At 48.5% G+C, this 17,333-nt stretch overlaps 1 protein-coding gene across 2 annotated transcripts in view; it reads left to right on the top strand.

Annotated features, from left to right (window-relative positions):
• LOC144170463 (uncharacterized) overlaps positions 1–15,105 on the top strand; it is a 116,097-nt gene extending 100,992 nt beyond the window's left edge. For both annotated transcript variants that reach the window (XM_077700287.1, XM_077700286.1), the window contains 2 exons: positions 276–309; positions 11,451–15,105. In XM_077700287.1, coding sequence (XP_077556413.1) covers positions 276–309; positions 11,451–11,566 — 150 coding nt within the window. In that variant the 3' untranslated portion in view covers positions 11,567–15,105. The remainder of the gene's footprint in view (positions 1–275; positions 310–11,450) is intronic.
• The last annotated feature ends 2,228 nt before the right edge of the window (positions 15,106–17,333 follow it).

The raw sequence follows: 17,333 nt of genomic DNA, 5'->3' as shown, positions 1-17,333 counted from the left end.
TTTGCCTTTCCTTGGCGTGCACATACACGCATGCATTGAGAATCTGCGACGTACAAATGCGTTTATTGTATATTTCTTAGGACTGTTAGTCTGGAAAATTCCAGCTATAAATCCGACCTCCGGCACCTTTTCTGTGATCGAATGTGCGATCCCCCTTGTCTGCATTGTCTTTCTTTTCTTTGCTAAAAAAAAAAAGTCACACGAATTTCCGCTTTGGTGAATTTTGTGCATGACATTTTTTCCCCCTCTCCATCTCTCTTTCTCTACTTTTGCAGAGAGCTCCTGAAAAGGCGGATGAACTTATAACAGGTACTGGTTCCCTCCCTATTCTATCCGCTACGTTCTGCTTTTTCAACCCCGCGCTCGCATCGAAGTGGCAGCCAGCGCAAACTTACTTATTCAGACTCCCAGCGCGAACAGGCGCCCGCGACTACACACAAACTGAATGAAGAAAAAGAAGCGGGAAAGACGAAACGAAGTAAAAGAATAAATTTCGGTGATTCCTGAAGGCCCCTTTGCTCCAGCGAGGCAGCCCGAAAAGGCGGCTGCCACGGGGCCTTTGATGCCCCTTTTTGTCAGAGACCGGTCTCCTGGATTTGGCAGAAAATGTTGAAAAACAGAGACAGCTAGTATAAACATAGAAGGAACTCATCTGCTGTGTTGTTTCCCGCGGGTTCTTGCTTCCAGACTGATCGTACTCGCCTGTCTGCGTGTCTCTCTTTTTCTTCATCGGCTCCCTGTTCACGGCGCAACAGGTTTCAATCTCGCAATAGCGGAGGTTCGCTGCGATTCTATCGAGAACGGATCAAGGTAGCGTCCTCCTGTCCGATCAATTTAAGGCCGGACGCCTGTACCTTGCACAGGGACTTGTTTGCTCAGATTTTTCACGGCGCTCAAGGCAACAACCCAACGCGTATTGGCGGATAGCAAAATCGATCCGCCTTCAGAAAAACTAAAAAAAAAAAAGAAACGGTGGATTCTTCTATAAATGTATACGGATTCGGTGGCCACCGGATGAAAGGCTCTCAACAGTGTGATCCTCAAGAGACCATTGATTCTTGACTAGCAGGATGTCGCAAACTCTGTTCCCTAGACTGCTTTAAAGACTTGGATTGCAGAAGTATACCTGTGTGTAGGGAGCACTTTCCGGTTTAGCCCTTCAAGGCGGAGCAGTGTAGGCGAAGTTAAACACTGTGGAGTCAACGCCCGTAACTCCATCCCTGCGTCACTGTTTGCCTCTTGAGAGCGTGGCCCTTTAATCTTACCTGGCTTCTAAACTGAGCTCCGATATAGCCGGCTGTCTTCTAGTCTTTCCATTGATCCCTAGTAACAGCAGCTTCCCCACGATTTCGAAATTTCCCGCCGTTTTCTACGCTCCAAAATGTTTCTTCGTTGCAGGCTGTTTATTTTTTTTTTACATTTTTGCGTGCGTGCGCGTGCGTGCGTGTGTCCTGCCTGTATTCTTGTGTTCTTGTTCTTGTCTGCCAGAAAATAAAAGCACAGCCATACTTTCATGGGTACAATGCTCAGCATCGTTTGTTTTTGAAAACAGAAAAAAGTGAACAACGTCCCTCCCTAGCACATATACATGAATCATCGTCATTATATGGTCGTTCCGGAAATCTGGGCCCATTAAACGGTAGCTCACGTCCCGGTTATTTGTCTCGGCCACTTCCGCTACGTGGTGCCGACAACCCGGCAAGCAGAGACTGAAGGCTAGCAGGAAACGATGGCGGGAGCTGCATGACCAGAATTGTGCAGTATATGGACTGTTGACCGATGGCGGGCTTGAAGCTATTACCGATGGCTTTTCCCGAGAACATACTTTAATTAAGCCCTTCAAGGCGTTAACGTACCAATTGCATCGCAGGGCAAGCCTCAAAATGTGCTCTTCGGTGTACAGTGCGCACGGCTTGTTTGCCGACAGAGCACCGCGAACGGGCGTGGTCTTGGCTTACACTGCAGGCTTAGTGGAAGCCAAGCACCGACCCTGTGCAGGAGTACGGAGGAAACGACTGAACGACAGAAACTATGTCAATTCAAGTTTAAGCCAACACCAAAGGCTTAAAGCTGCATTTCCCGTTACTGTCGCATTCCCTGGGCAGACTGATGACAGGCATCGAAACGTCATTAGACCAAGAAAAGCGTCTTAAAACAACTGATTACGAAATTGATGGCGGCATCGACCTGGGCTACCTGGCAGGCAAAATTAAGGACGAAGAATTGTAGTGTGCATTGTGGCCATCATCGCGGTTAACTGCACGATAAACGCAACTATAGCCGAATTTAAAACTTCCTATTAAAGAAATCTTGGAAGTAATTTTGAGTCAACAGGAATTGACTGAAGCTGGTACGGCATCGTTTGCCTATGAAGGCTGGGATCCCACGCAGGTGTCTATACCGCCATATCGGCAACCAGTACTAAAACATTCTGTAAACAATGCCGTAATGTTGCGGTTTTTCACCTGTGAAACCAACGCTTTCAAAGCTGATGAAACAAAAGTGGCGTTGGCAGAAGGAAAGGTGAAGCGACAGATTTTTGGGTTTGGAAAAAGAAAAAAAAAAAAGTCAGCCATTTTACTCCGTGAAGAGGCAAGTCCAGTAAACTTGGCGTTCTGGTGGGATTTGCTATGTTTGGGTTAGGCGGTGTTAGAGATTTGCTGTGTTGAATTTTAAGCAAAGGCTAAGAACGTACAAATCACCATATCTGGCGACAAATCACTTGGCGACAAATCACCAGATCTGGCGATTTGTCGCCAAACTGGCGACTTTTCGAGACTCACGGTGACGGAAAATTAGTGTGGCGAATTGGCTACTTTCTGGCTCGTTTGAGAATTGGTGATTTTATGCATTTCCGGGCCCTTCCGATGCCCCAGTTTCCACGTAAGGGCCCTATGTGACCTTTCAGTGCATTTCAGCCGTTGAGACAAACTGAACAACCTTTCAGCCAGATGACGGTGATCTGGAGAAGTTTAAAGTAGGTTTCTTACCGGCACAAATCGAAATGTATGAATAGCGTCAAAGCCTTCAAGAAACGTCGTGTTTAAAGTGTAATGCTTCTGCAGTTTACGGGAGCAGAGATTCCATGCCGAGTGGTGGGGAGTGTGTACCACGATGCACGCGAATGTAAGGAGGCAGTGAAAGTGGTAAAACATGGTGTGCAGCGAGCGCCTGTTCTAAGTCATTCATATTCGTTGATTGCTTTACCTAAACCTGCATATTTTAGCTTTTCTGTAGACAGCAGTCAACCGCTGTGGCTTTCCGCACGACAGCCAATGAATAAAATTCGTGACATCGTTTTCTATTTCTCGGAATTTCTGCATTCTTCCCGCGAAAGTAACCAAAAACTACTTATAGCATCGCCTTGGACTTTTATGACTTATTTTCAAACATTCACTGTAAGGTGGTGACTGCTCTGGCTACTTTCGTCGATTTGCCGGCGGCTTTTCCTTTTGAGAACCCGGCAACCCTGGTGGGCCGAGACAATGAAGTTTAGCATAGCGCGGCTACGCCAATCACGGCGTAGGTGCAGCGCAGGTGCGCCGCGCAGGTGGCCGCCGTACTCCCTCCGCACATGGCTATGCTTCACTGTGCTACACGCAATGGGGGAGAGCCAGCTTGCACCAATTCTCTGAAAGTCGGCTTTACCTCTAAACACAAATGCATTTTTGGGAATACACTTACCCAGAGGGCAGCATAAGGCGTTTTATATCAAAATAAAGGCATCAGGACTTGATCTTTGGCTTTGCCTACGGGGTCCGCTAAACTGCCTAAAAGCTGAAGCTGACTCACCTGACTAATTTCTTAAGGCACGGAGTGTGTCGGAAAGCAAGAAAGCGACGTACATAGCGCCCTGACACATATTTTTGTGACCCGTAAGCACTGTTAATTTGTAGCTCGCTTACTTGGCTCGGATTGGCTCGGCCACTTCCACCACAACGTTATCCCATTATCCACGCGAGCAGTTTCTCTCCGTCTTTTTGTTTGTCCACTTCACCAGAAAGAAAAATACTTCACAGCGCGCACACACGCGATACGCGATCGATAGCCGTCGCGCGTGCCCATTCAAGGTAAAGGCAAACGACATACGAGGCGTGAGCCTTTGATTTGCTGTAGAAGATAACGTCTATAAAGGGCCCCACGACATCTGCCGTCGAGCGAGCGACACAAGACGAACAAGATTAAAACATGAAGGTATGAAGTGCTTTGAATGATAATAAAACAAATTCTTCGGCGGGGATGTTAAAAAGGAATTCCGTGTGACCTCGGTTTGACTCTTAAGGTCTCCAGCATAATTCTTTCTTGTTTTTTTTTCTTTTTTTTTTCGACCGTCTCCAAACGAGACCCCGAGAAAAGTCTTGAATACGGCACAGGCGTTTCACAATCTCAGAAAGCATTGTGTCAACTGCGATCAATCTGAAAAGGTCGCTTTTTTCAACTTCGAAAATTTCGCAATAAGACTGATACTGAAAGAGCCGCGGTGGGCTTACGAAAGCTTTCTAAACGCCTACACAGCAGGGTTAGCGGCACATTCCTACCGCAACAGGTAAAGGCACGTGGAGACTAACTTCAACCGTGTCCGTTGTGTCGCGGCCAGGTTGCCGAAAGATGTCTATTCATCGCCTTCGACAGGTCCCACGAACCTCCGCTGCCTCTGACAGCACCTCGACCTTTCTTGCAGGACACAGTGACTACGAAAAAAAAAAGGAAACTGAATATTTATTCACGCCGGCTTTGTCGCGTGCAAACGCTTTTATCCGCTGAGTCGGCTTCGAGCGCGTTGCCAACATTGTGAAAGCGGCCGTGTCAAAGGCGCTGTCGTTTTTGGATGCGCTTATGAAGGCACGGTAATTAAATGTTTTCGGAGGGAGAATAGGTGATCTTTTTCGAAAAAAAATGTTGTAAAATGTAACAAAAAAATATGACTCTGAAAACTTTGTCAAAGGTCCTTGATTGAGAGAATTTTGCGACGATGGGAAGAAATTCCGGCTGAAAACGTGCGCTGACAAGGTACCCAATTTGCATACGGAGTCTCCTTTCGTCGTCAGTTGGCATCAAGGGCTCAAAGAACACGCCTGAAGAATACAATCCAAAAAAGGATAGAGTAATGCATCACAAAAGGCGCCGTGAACTTCTCGAAACCTCCGGACAGCAAGAATGCTACTCCCCTCCCCATCTAAATTAATGTCACGAGGACACGCTACATACATTAGACAGGCGAAGACATTATCCCTTTCCTGTGATCTCTCTGTCCTCCGCATACAGAAGTCACGCGACTCACCGGGCCGTCCGCACTGTCAAGCATGCGGTGGCCACCCGGACAATGAACACACATATTGGCGCCGTGTACGGGCCACCTCGACCCCCACATTTCTTTCCACCAACCCTTTCCCGCATGATATTCCCTACTCGTGGTCTAGGGCAGCTGCCCCGAAAACCTACCCTGTGGTCCCTGTTGGCTGCCCACATTGAAACTCTTTGTGCACTTGTGCACCTCCGCCAAGTCCGCCACCGTCGGAGGACCGTGGAACATCCGCTTCGTTCGAGGACTCATAGCTCCGCGGCCCGGACTTGAGCTGCCGAATAAAGTGCTCTCTCTCTCTTGCGTCCTCGCATATGCTCATGCCCCTAGGCGGTTGCGTGCGAAAAGTTGCTCGTTAACAAATGATGCGACCAGCCAGCTCGTTGCGTCAATATGACACGTTTAATTTAGAGCGAAGGAAAAAATATTCTACAGTAAGCGCCACTTCTGCCGTCACACAGAATACTTTTTGAGTGAGTGAGTGCGCGCGTGCGTGCGTGCGTGCGTGCTTCTAGGGTCCTGGTCCCAGGTAGTCCCTGTACTACATGCGGTTTGCATTCAGCGAAAGGGTTCACATGGCTGGGGAGGATATACGGCTCGTAAAGTTACGGCGTGCTTGCCGACAGCCTATTACAGCCGTGATGTAGTCGGCTGGGGATGTGTCTGTGAGTGCAGTGGTGGCACCTTTTGGTGACCTGGTGGTAATGACTGGTCACCTGGTGGGTGACCAGCGCGTGAGCGACGCTTTTATTAAATTGCGTGGCGCAGAGCGGGCCTTATTTAGTACACAGCTTTAAGTGTTTCCTCACGCGCCACTGTCGTTCTTTTTATACTTGAGAGTCGGGAGGAGGTAGGAGATCGGGCAAAATGGCTGGCATGGGTAGCTCTGTTCTCTTGTGAGCCTGCTAGAAATTGCAGTTTATATGTACGGGCGTTTTCGCTGAGATAAACAGTTGAAATATCAGCGCCTGCCCGTGTGCCTTCTAGTTACTCCTGCGCCTTTCACGCTGTTATGTGTTCGGCAGCCGACGTCCGCGAGCGAAGATGTGGAGGGATGCGTTGTTGATGTAGGGGACGCGGCGGCCTAGCTATGCTAGGCAATTGAATTTTTCTAACATTAGCACGAGCTTATTTCTTGTAAGCATCAAAAGATCCTCGCACAAGGAAGCGGTTTCGGTCCAGGCCGCGTCGGCTATTTTCCCGACGCAGACGAACTCCCTTTTGTTGAAATTTGGGGAGCGCATTAAAGCCCTCCCGGGTAGTCTAAATTAATCTGGAATCATCCACTACTGCGCCTTTCTAGTTCAGGTGCGGAATCGGCGCTTAAAAGGCCAGAATTCGATTTTATTCCGCTTAATTTTTTTGTCTCACGCTCGGCCTTATACCCTTATTTGCGCTTATTATCAACTTCTTTAATTCTGTTTGTTGTCTACTTGTTAGTTTGGTCGCTCCCCTTCTGGCATATCACAACGCCGCCGTAGATTAATAAGTGAAATGCAAAAATAATTAAGCCGTTCATTTAATCTCACACTAATGATCCAAACGTAAAAATCTACCGGATATGCCTGACGCCGTTAGAAATATCGTTTGTTACCTCGCTCTGCTAAAAAACTGAAGTTTTATGGTTTTTTTTTTTTTTTTTCATACTGTGGGTCTGCTTGCCTAAGGCACTCTGTACCCGTTTGAAAATACAAAAACGAAGCCGCTAGCTCAGACAACCTCTTCCGGGCAGGCGCTCGGAAATGGATGCAGGGTTAGGGCACCCGTTCTGCATGCCGTCGTGGTTGTCTGTCGGCCAGGATTGCAGCGGCAGCCGTCACGTGCAATCGACGTTAACCGCACTCGTGGTGCATCGAACGAACCCTTTTCCCTTTTTCTCCACGCGTTCCTAGACTCCGGCCCTCGGACTAATTCGTTGCTGGACAGTCCAATTCGTTCCTGTCCTCTCCAGCAAACGGGGCGCCGTCAGACATGAACCGTTGCACTCGTGTTTTTTCCTCTTTATTTTGGCGTAGCGATGGAGATCGAGATGCAGTAAAACAGAGAAGCATATCGGCTGGCGCATCCCGCAATGTTTTTTTTTTTTTTTTTCTGCTGCAGAGACAGCGATCAACGAATGCTCAGATGTGTCAACAAAGACACGCGAACCCTCATACCTATGCACAATCCTTGGGTTCCGGGTTTTATAATGTTCGGATGTCCGGACATAAGAAAAAATTGTGTAGTTTGTCCTGTTTTCGCGTGTCGTACTGTCGTCTTGTCGTATTCCTGTCATGCCGTGATTGTGATGTTCTGTCGTGTGCCGTATTCCTGTCCTAAGTTTGATGTTCTGTCGTGCCGAATTTTTGTCTTGTGATCCTGATGTTCCTTCAGTAGTTGCGCATGGTGTGAATGTTATTGCCCATTGTGAAGATTAGCGTAAATGGCATTTCTGTTGTGACTACGGGGATGTTTGTAGTTGAGAAAATTGACTGTCGTTACAGTAGAAATGTGTGTCGTAACAACAGATGGCTTTGTCGCAACAACTGCACTTCTGTTGTTACAACATAGTTTTTTTGTCGTACGACAGGAATTCTTGTTAGGTTTTTGCGGTATTCTTGTTGTGATTTTAGACTGGGGAAGGAGGGAGCAGTGCCGTTAATGATAAGGAGAAATGAGCCTGGCAGCAAGCTTGGCTTGCTACTCCATGATGGGTTAAATTTTGGAAGTTGCAAACTAGAAAGAACTCGGGTTTTAATGGCTTGCGCGTTTTATTTTCATGACTAAGAAAATGTTATTCGGTAACGTAAATCCGCTTTAAAGCAAGAAAGATCATGTCTCCGGGCATGAGTTACTAAAAGACTGGTAACAACACGAAAACGAAATTGCCGAAGTCCACAATATTGAACAGATCAGATCCTTTTCGTTATAGTACGACGGAGCCGCTTTCATTTGTCAGTGCATGGGCTTTTGCTTTCGGCTCTGATTGTAGTAAATTTCCCGCGATGTCTGCGATTATGTTGTGGGAATTATGCGCAGGTGAACCATATCTTTACGCTAGTTTTTGTAGGCCATCCCCGAAGTAAGCAGTATTTTATCATGCTCAAACGACTCAGTGACCTATTATTCTTGATTAAGAATTACTTATAACCCTTCTGCACGTTTCCACTGGGCCCGAACAATGCATTAGCACCTACAACAGTTCATGTTGTAGGTGCAGATATTTAAGATAGTGACTACTTCTGGGGGATAAATCGAATTGAACCGGCTATTTATACATGTCATTTACGGGGGAAACATCAGGGTTTGCACAAAAACTAAGAACCCTGGATATTGTGCCGTGCTGGATCTTCTTTTGTATTTTTATTTTTACCGTCCCTGCACTTTCGCCGTCGCGACTCGCGAGACATGATCGACCGCGCCCTAAGTAACTACGCTTGTGTCGCGCTGAGAGCCGCTGCGAGGCATAGATATTTTCGTGCCATATCCGGGCGTTTCGATCGCCTATCGCCAGTGCTGAGTATAGTCATCTCTATGGCTGTACGAAGGCCTGCAGACAAACATCGCCTTCACGATATCTCAAAGACGAGCGTTGTTTTGTAGTGCATCTTTCTCCACTGACGAACTCCGACGTGCTCGAGAGTGCTCTAGGCGCAGTGTTGTCAATATTTCGTCGAGCTCGAATGCGAAGAAATGTGTCGAGTAGGCAGGTTCTCGCTGTAAGGGAAGTCGAGAAGCGTTTGCGGCCGAAGCCGCCAGCAAGAGCTTCGAAACCGTTTTGTTCACGCTGCGTATGCCAGTGCTTGGGGCACTCCGTGGCTTGGGGCTCCTTCACAGCTGGTAAAGGAGTGAGGGAGACATGAGCGCTGCTGACATATTCTGATAACGTGAATCTTTCAACGCCAGTGTGGTAAAACAGTTCTCGGGGCATCGCGTAGGCGGGTACATTAAAGATGGAATCATTACGAGTGTACGCAGCTTAGTGCGATTCTTTACTCTTTGTACGCCTTCATTTTTGGTTCTATAATTTATTGGCGACTCGCTCATCGTCAGAATTTCTTGGAGGAAAACGGGATTACTGACGTAGCAGTTCGCTTCAGAAGGGACTCTGCGACACATTCCAAGGGGAGCGGGGGGAGAACTTGTTCGCCCTCTCATACATACCTAGGTCTGTATGCATAATGTGTGTTCAGCAGTATCTTACAGCATATGATCGAATAGGAAGTACGTATGTATGCGTAAGTGTCACACTGACTCTATAACGATGCCGTTGCAGACAGCTGCGACCGTCACGTCAAAGCGTACAGGGATTCAGCCAATACGGACAACGCGCGCGGTGGCAACAGAAGATGAGAGCACCAGATTCGATAGTGGGCGCGTTTACATGGCTGGGACAGAAGTGCAGCAAACGGATTCTTTCGCTCCGACGTCATGTAAACGGCATGCTGCTACAGTTCATTGCAATGCTGCGCTCGGGGCGTCGCAGCAAAGAGGCAGCGTCAGCAAACGTGGACGCGTTATCTCGCCGTTTCCCTAGCTCGCTGTGATGCGCTTCCGCCGCAGTCATATAAAAGTGGCCAGTATTCTCCTAGAAAGATCCATGCCTGCGGATTCTGCCATCTTTGAATTGATAAAATAAATGACCCTGGCACCGAATTACTAACGTCACTGCACTTCACTAAGATAACAGCAGCAATCGGAGACGCCGACAACTGGAAAGCACGGTCTAGCAGTAGTAGTAGTAAACGTTTATTGGAGCAAAAGGGAAAGGGAAAAAGGTGGTGGTGAAGCGTCCCTAGTCCAGGATGCCTCTTGACCGGGCCGACTCAATGATGATGATGATTATTTATATTGGTTTCCCCTTTGTATCGGGGTGATGACATGTCATGTTACCAAAAAGGACTAATATACCTATGTTTTACACTCTTGGTTTAATACTAATGGCCCGAGAAACCAAGGCCCTCTGGCGGGCCGGGACGGCCTGGTCAGCTCAGTCTCCCACTGCTCCGGGGGGGGGGGGGGGGGGGGGTGGAGGGGGGGGGAGGGGGGGGGGAGGGGGCTGAGTTAGGGGAGTGGGGACAGGAGTATACGGGGTGGAATGTGGTGAGTGGGGTGCATGACGTGAGTTTTTCGGAGAGAAGGGAGCTTTAGTCGTACCTTTTTTTCAGGTGCCGTTTCTTCGATCTGCTCCCGCCTGAAAAAAAAAAAAAATCAGGTGGCGGGCTTTTGGAATCTTCTGCACATTGTTGGCTGGGCCCCTTCACGCACTGAAATCAGATTTCGCGTATGCGGTTGTTCGCCTTCTGTGGTAGCCTTTGTAGCCGTTTATTATAACTGCAGCTATCACAGGCGGCGACCAATAAAGACAGCCGAATCGGATCCTCATCACTGTGTCAAACTTCCTCGTTATCCAATCGGTGTTCGACGGTGGCAACTGAAGAAAAAAAATGAAGAAAGAAAGCCCCACCAGAATGAGGGAAAAGCAGATGCTCACCACATGACTTCAGTGTGCTTTTGGGTGCCATGAGAAAAAGCGCCACACTGTCCGATCCGGCGCCCCTGTTTTTGTAGCGCCACATATGAACCCACGTAATCAAGCTGTAGCAACGGGCCCAAGACGCCTGTACGTCATCTGAGAATTCAAAGACTTCCCACTGACCCCGCATGGTATACGGTATTTACCCACAGAGAATAACGAAGGAGTCCCCTACGATTTAATAATGCTTCTGGGCCTTCACAGCATATGGAGGGCGCGCATGGCGTGGCTCCATGGCGACGTGGATGCCCGACCGGCCCGGCAGTTCCTGCGGGAGAGTGTCACGCAGTTCGTTGAGGGGCCACAGTTCGTCCAGCAGCCAGTACCAGATTGGTTGGATTTTATAGAGCCGTTAATTTCTCTAAAGTGATGATTAAATGACAAAGCCTAGCCAGAGGCACGGCTGGTATGTTAATGTCGGTGTGTGTTGTGCCAAATGCAGTGTGGTTATTTTTGTGTTGTAAGTGTGTGTTGAAGACTGGTAATAAAGAAAAAAAAGAGGCACAGACATACAGACACCAAAATTTCTGGGTTTAAGTAGCCCAAGAAAGACTATCGTCTTTAAAACAGTCGCTCGTGCCTGTGCCTCTTTCCCTGACTCCTGTCCACTGTGGCCGCCCTCCTCCTCCGCAGAAAACACGGCTCTGAAGAAGGCCGCTGGGCCGTGGTACTCCCGAATCCGGGCCGCCGTGACCCGCTGTCTGCGCACGGGCTGCTTCTGCGTCGTCCGGAGGCAGGCGCCGACCTGAGCACTCTGCAAGTCGTCACTACTGCTCACGTACAGGCTCGAGCCGCCGCCACCGCCGCGGGCTCGCTCCGTCGACGTCGCTCCTGTTCCTCTTCCTCCTCCCGGAGCCCGCACCGCGGGCGGCTCTTGTCCAGGGTCCTCCTCATCGTCGTCATCGTCGTCGTCGTGCTGCCCTGTGCCGCACTCCCGGAGAAGGAAAGACGTGTGTCACTTCCATTTGCTCGTTGTATGCGCACGAAACCCCTTTCGGTGTGGGCACCGTGTACACGTTCCCTGTAAAGGCAACAGTACGGGAGGAGTTGGCTCGACGCGGCAGTCTAACGTTGCGAAACTGCAAGCACTGTTGATGTTTTTGTGTCGTCTCGCAGTCGAGGGAAAGCTGAAGTTTTGTTTGTGCAAGTTCGGCCATTGGGGCAGAGAATGTTGACGATTGCGTTCCCCCGGTGCGCAACCATGCTGCTGCCAGGAGTGTGGGGCGCGTATGGACCTAAATTTTCAGAGTCGAGCTCTTTTTTTTTTTCTTCGTGCCAAAATTTTGCATGATGATTTGCCCCAGTTGAAAGGGCGGGGTATTGTCGGAGGCTGCATTTTTTGTGAACAGACTCAGCAGCAGTGGCGAAACCCACCCTCCTAGCATGCATGCGCCTGTACTCTGGGGATGGAGATATTCGGTGTCGTGCCCGCGCGCCAGAAAGCACATTGCGGTAGGGGCATAAGTTCAAGAACTCTGAGCGGCTTCAAAAGTTCTATTGTTTTTCACTGTGGCACAGTCACATCATAGGCTAGCTGTTCGTAAAAGCCCACATCTGCATTTTATGCTTGCGTGATGTCTTTAAGCAGGCCGTGTGCATGCTATTGTAGACTAAATATTATCATCCCCGGGGAAGTCACAAGTGGCTTTCTGAAGAGGGGCCGGAAGGGTGGAGGGTACGGCTGACAACAACAATACCCCGTCTCTCCCCTATTTTATGGCGCTGTATCATCGACAGTAACATTAAGAAAAAAAAGGGCACAGGAAAACTGATCCACACTTTGCCCTATTCTTGCTACCTTAACTACTCATGGGTGAGAAACAAATATGTTCCAGAATAGCATAATAAAAAAAACGAAAGAGGGGGGGGGGGGGGAAGCTGGAAGGTTCATCCCTTAAACAGCTCGTGTGCTGTAGCCATTTGCGTTGCCATAACCGAGGAGGGAGCGAAAAGCTGTAGCAATATCTGGTGCAAACAAGTTGAGTGCCTCCTGACAAAACACGCTTTGGAGCTGAGTGTACTGGCGGAAACGTGTAGGATTTGCTTCGAAAGCACGAGGTTTTGAACACCGCCCACGAGGCGACGACATTCGAACCGTCGCTACTGCAGGGCTGAACAAATCAAAATGTGAACCCCGCTCCACTTTCCTGCAAATCCTTAAAAGCTAAGCTAAGCTTAGGGATTTTCGGGTGCGCGGGGAGTCGTCGCTATTTCCGGAGGTACCCGAATGCGCTTGGGACCGCTTTACTCAAGAAAAGTATTGAACAATGCGCCTCTCAGCTGCGCGTTCCTTCGCGACAGCCCCCATCTGGAAAATACATACGCTCCCGAGCTTTAAGGTGCCGAAGTTAGCTTGCGGGTTGAGCGCTGGCAACATCGATTTATTGAATAGAACACCTCGAAATTGCCGCGCCGCGTGGATTGGGAGGTTAATCGATATTCCCCAGGGGCGGCACGCTTATCGACGGGATCGCATGCAGTCAGGAATCCAGCGGAACGCTGGACTGCAACTGGCGCGCGTCTGACTGCGTTTGGGATTAGCGCTCGTTGCCGCGTTTTGAATCACCGCTTCAACGAAGCGGACAGCAATTGAAAGTTCCGAGATGTAATCCCGGCTTTCCGAACTGGCCATGTTTTCGCTCACGCGAGTGTAAAGGCCCGTTCACACTAGCGACGAAAGCGAGCGAAAGCGACGGGAAGTCCGTCGCTTTGTCGCGCGACGATCGTTTTTGGCGACTGGTCGGGACCAGTTTTTGTCGCCGCGCGACAAAGCGGCAGAATTCTCGTCGCTTTCGCCGCAGTGTGAACGGGCCTTTAGTGCGCGAAGCTCTGGGGAACTTCACCATTTATACCTGACTTAATCGCGATTGCCGCCAATAGCCTCCTCCTTTTCGGCTCCTGTGTGAGCTAAACGTGTCCACCTATTGTGTCTCTGGTATTTGGACCTGGCGGATGTGGGAAGGCTAACAGGGGCCTTGTATTGTCTCCCGCTCAGAAACTGCGTGCAAGACGGCGACAAGCAAAAAAAAAAAAAAAGCAGCGAGCATCAACCTGTGCCATAACTCCAACGTGTCACCGAATACAGGTCATTTCCACAGCTTAGTTGTCGTCAGCGTGTAAACGCTTTCCAAGAGACGGAGGAACGAAGCAGCATGTGCATCAAGTAATGTTACTGTCATGACGTAGGTACAGAGGACCTGCAAGGTAGAAGCTTTATTCCAGGTATCTCGCAGAGCCTATTTCTATAAGCGACATTGAAGCTGCTCTATTAACGTCTACACGGATGCAACCTTTTGACGTCACTTTGATGTCATCCAATGCACCTTTCGCGGGCCTTGCCGAAGGTTTCTTTTAAGGTGCAAGAACGATATTAATCTCTACTCCACTGCAAGACACGCGCGTGGGAATGTGATTTCTATGCTACCAGCAGCTGCTGCCTCCTGCGCCGAGGACAGCATTAGAAGCAGCGACAAGCGTACGGCGTGCCGGTCTAGCAGTATTCCCTCTTTCGTTTTCATTCTCTGTACATATAAAGAAAAACAGAACAAAAACGAAACGAAGGGGGCAGCTGTAGTTTCGGGCAGTTATCTCTTGTCGCGCCGTCTCTCCTCGAAGGTGTCGTCTTGTCCGTTTTCTTGCCACGTCTTCGTGTAACTAAGCACAACAGAGTTCAGAAAAAAAAACTGTGACGTTCGCATTTATTTATTTAATTGTGTTCTTGAGATTATTGAGACCACCGTCGTGGTTTACGCTGAACGTGCGGGGCTGGCGAGCAATGCAGTAGTTACATCCTGGGGATTTCAACACAAACCGGCGCTGTTTTGTTTAACCTGAAAAAAAAAGAAATAAACGTTGGCTTTCGCAAGTACTTCCCAAATAAGTCTTGTCATAGGACTGCTCAAGATTTAGATTACAGGGTTTCACTGGTACAGTGGTTCGTGCAATACGGCTCGCGCGAGGTTAAGGAGAGAAAAAGAATGATATGGTGCATTTTTTTTTCTTCTACTGTACATTTGTAACTGAGCTTTACATTTGCGTCATCAAGCTTTTCTTCTTCAGTGATGCCATTGCGTATGGGTTGCCTCGATCGTCACAGTTGTAAATATTTTGCAACCCGTTGTCACATTTAGCTGCATGGCCCATCGATTCACCTGAGTGCAGGCATATTGCTCCATTGTGCGCACACGAAAACGTCATGGCGTTCTGCACTCGTTCCCCGTTGCGATGATCGCATCACCACCGCCGGTACACCTCCACGGCAATAGCCCGTAAAATGAAATGTGCGTGTTTGGGTGAGGAGGAGAGGGGAGGGGGGTGGGGGTGAAGGGAATCGGTTAGGGCCTTCTGCCTACGCCAGTGGTCCATAGCGTGCGTGTGGTCAGTCAAAGAGCTTAGTCGGTAGCGCTGCGAGTTTTGCGCGTCGTGCTCGTCCGTTCAACATGTAATGTGCTAGCGGCATTCATTCAGACCTGTTGTCGTACCTTCAAATCGTGACGGAATTAATAGCGGCGCTTTGCGGCCGTTTGGTGGTTGAGCTATTTGATGTCGTTGTGAGTGTCAGCCAAGCGGCCTTCCGAGTCTTTTTTTAAGGCTGGGATTTGTCACTGTACCGTTTTTTGTCGTGAAAACTAAGCTCATGACCTTATGATAATTTTCACGGGCGTTCCCCCGGAGTCCTCCGTAAGTGAGAGTTATCGCCCTAATCGTGGAACCCAGTTACTAACCGCATCGTAAAATTCTAAATTGGGAAACCAACCCTGTTTGTGGTTCATTCGCTTTTTCTGCAATGCGCTATGCGACATTCTACACGATCCTGGCACCACGAAGCAATCCGTGCATGACACTTATTTCATACACCCAGTGCAAGCTACCGCCTCGCTTCGAACACTACCGATATTCTCTTGAGCTACTGCTGAAACAAGCTCCCTGTACGGCCGTTGTCGCCTCCTTTCCGTAGGAACTCAAGAATTTTTCTCAATTGTCCGTGCCCATGGAGCTTTAGTTTGCGTTGCGCCGCTACTAATACTGGCGCAATCTGGCGTGTGGGGCCGTGGCATCGGCTGTTCCGGAGAACCCGTGTGCGGTCTGATCAACAAGCTTGCTCCCCACCAATCACGGCTCGCCTAGCGCTATACCAGTACGCACTGAATGCGTATACAGAAAAAATCACGCTAGGAAAACAGTTCACCAGAGACGTGAGCTCGCAGTGTCTGGCTTGGAAATACCGCCAGCGTGATTGCGTTTCTGTGTTGAAACTTCCCTCTGATCTTTTCACAACGGCACTAAGGCATGAGGGAAAAAAAAGATAAGCCTCGTCGCATTCCGTGTGCTCCTAGTGTATTAAATGAGCGCTCATAAACTGGCCGATGCCTTAGCTCTAAAAGGAAAGCCATGAACGTGGCATAGCGGGTATACTGACCACGTCGAACAAGGGAGACGTATAGTGGAAATAGGGCGTTATCCGAGCTACGTAGCGCACGCAACGGTAATCATACTTTCGTCTGGTGACCAGTTTATAAGTCTGCTTTCTGCGCGCATCCGATAAGCTGCTTTTTCCGTGGCCCCCGTCGCAAATGGTCGGTCGGAAGTAATTGGAAGCGCAAGTGGTTTCGGTAGGGAATGTTTGTCCGCACCGTTATATATATATATATATATATATATATATATATATATATATATATATATATATATATATATATATATATATATATATATATATATATATATATATATATATATATATATATATATATATATATATATATATATATATATATATATATATATATATATATATATATATATATATATATATATATATATATATATATATATATATATATATATATATATATATAGGCCCTAGCACGAAAATCGTCTCGGACCTCTATTTCTTGATTAGTTCGGCGTCAGCACAGCTGAACCTCGCCTTTTCGGTAACGTCAGCGTGCCAGGAGTTCACGGGAAGGAAATCACCAGTAATAGCTACAGGTTCATGGCAACCAAAATAAACGACGAGTGCGGCCTTTCGCTTTACGCAACAACACCACCGGCTGCGGTAAAGCGGAATTTAAACTTGCGACCTCTTCTTTGGGACAGCTAACTGGCTCGTACAAACAGTAAGGCGGTGGTACCACGGTATGACCGCACGCTGCGTACCGCCGTGCATGAAACCGCCTGAAGCCTTGTGCAAACCCGACTGGTTATGATGAGGATTATGACCGTGCTGTCATTCAGGCTACACAACATTGCATAGAAAGAGAGCACAAGCCCTCTTACAGCGCGTCTCCATTTCGTCGCTCTTACGTTTTCTTGGTGGCAGTCACTGCCTGAGAGTAGCATGTCTCGCTGCAGCCGAGACTCTTCAACGGGATCGTTTTGCCGCTGCTTCTGCTTTTTTTTTTTCGAGACGCAGCTGCGTTTATCTTTCTTTTCTATCTTCTCTTATCGTTTTCTTACGACTGTGACGCGGTGACGGCAATGTCGCATATGTTTACACCGACCAACCCAACATTG

The sequence above is a fragment of the Haemaphysalis longicornis genome, unplaced genomic scaffold (genome assembly GCF_048455015.1).
Source record: "Haemaphysalis longicornis isolate Haplotype H1 unplaced genomic scaffold, Haemaphysalis longicornis Haplotype H1 scaffold_2, whole genome shotgun sequence".
NCBI classification, from domain to species: domain Eukaryota; kingdom Metazoa; phylum Arthropoda; class Arachnida; order Ixodida; family Ixodidae; genus Haemaphysalis; species Haemaphysalis longicornis.
The sequence above is the reverse complement of the archived record's forward strand: the minus strand, read 5'-3'. Positions and strand labels throughout refer to the sequence as shown.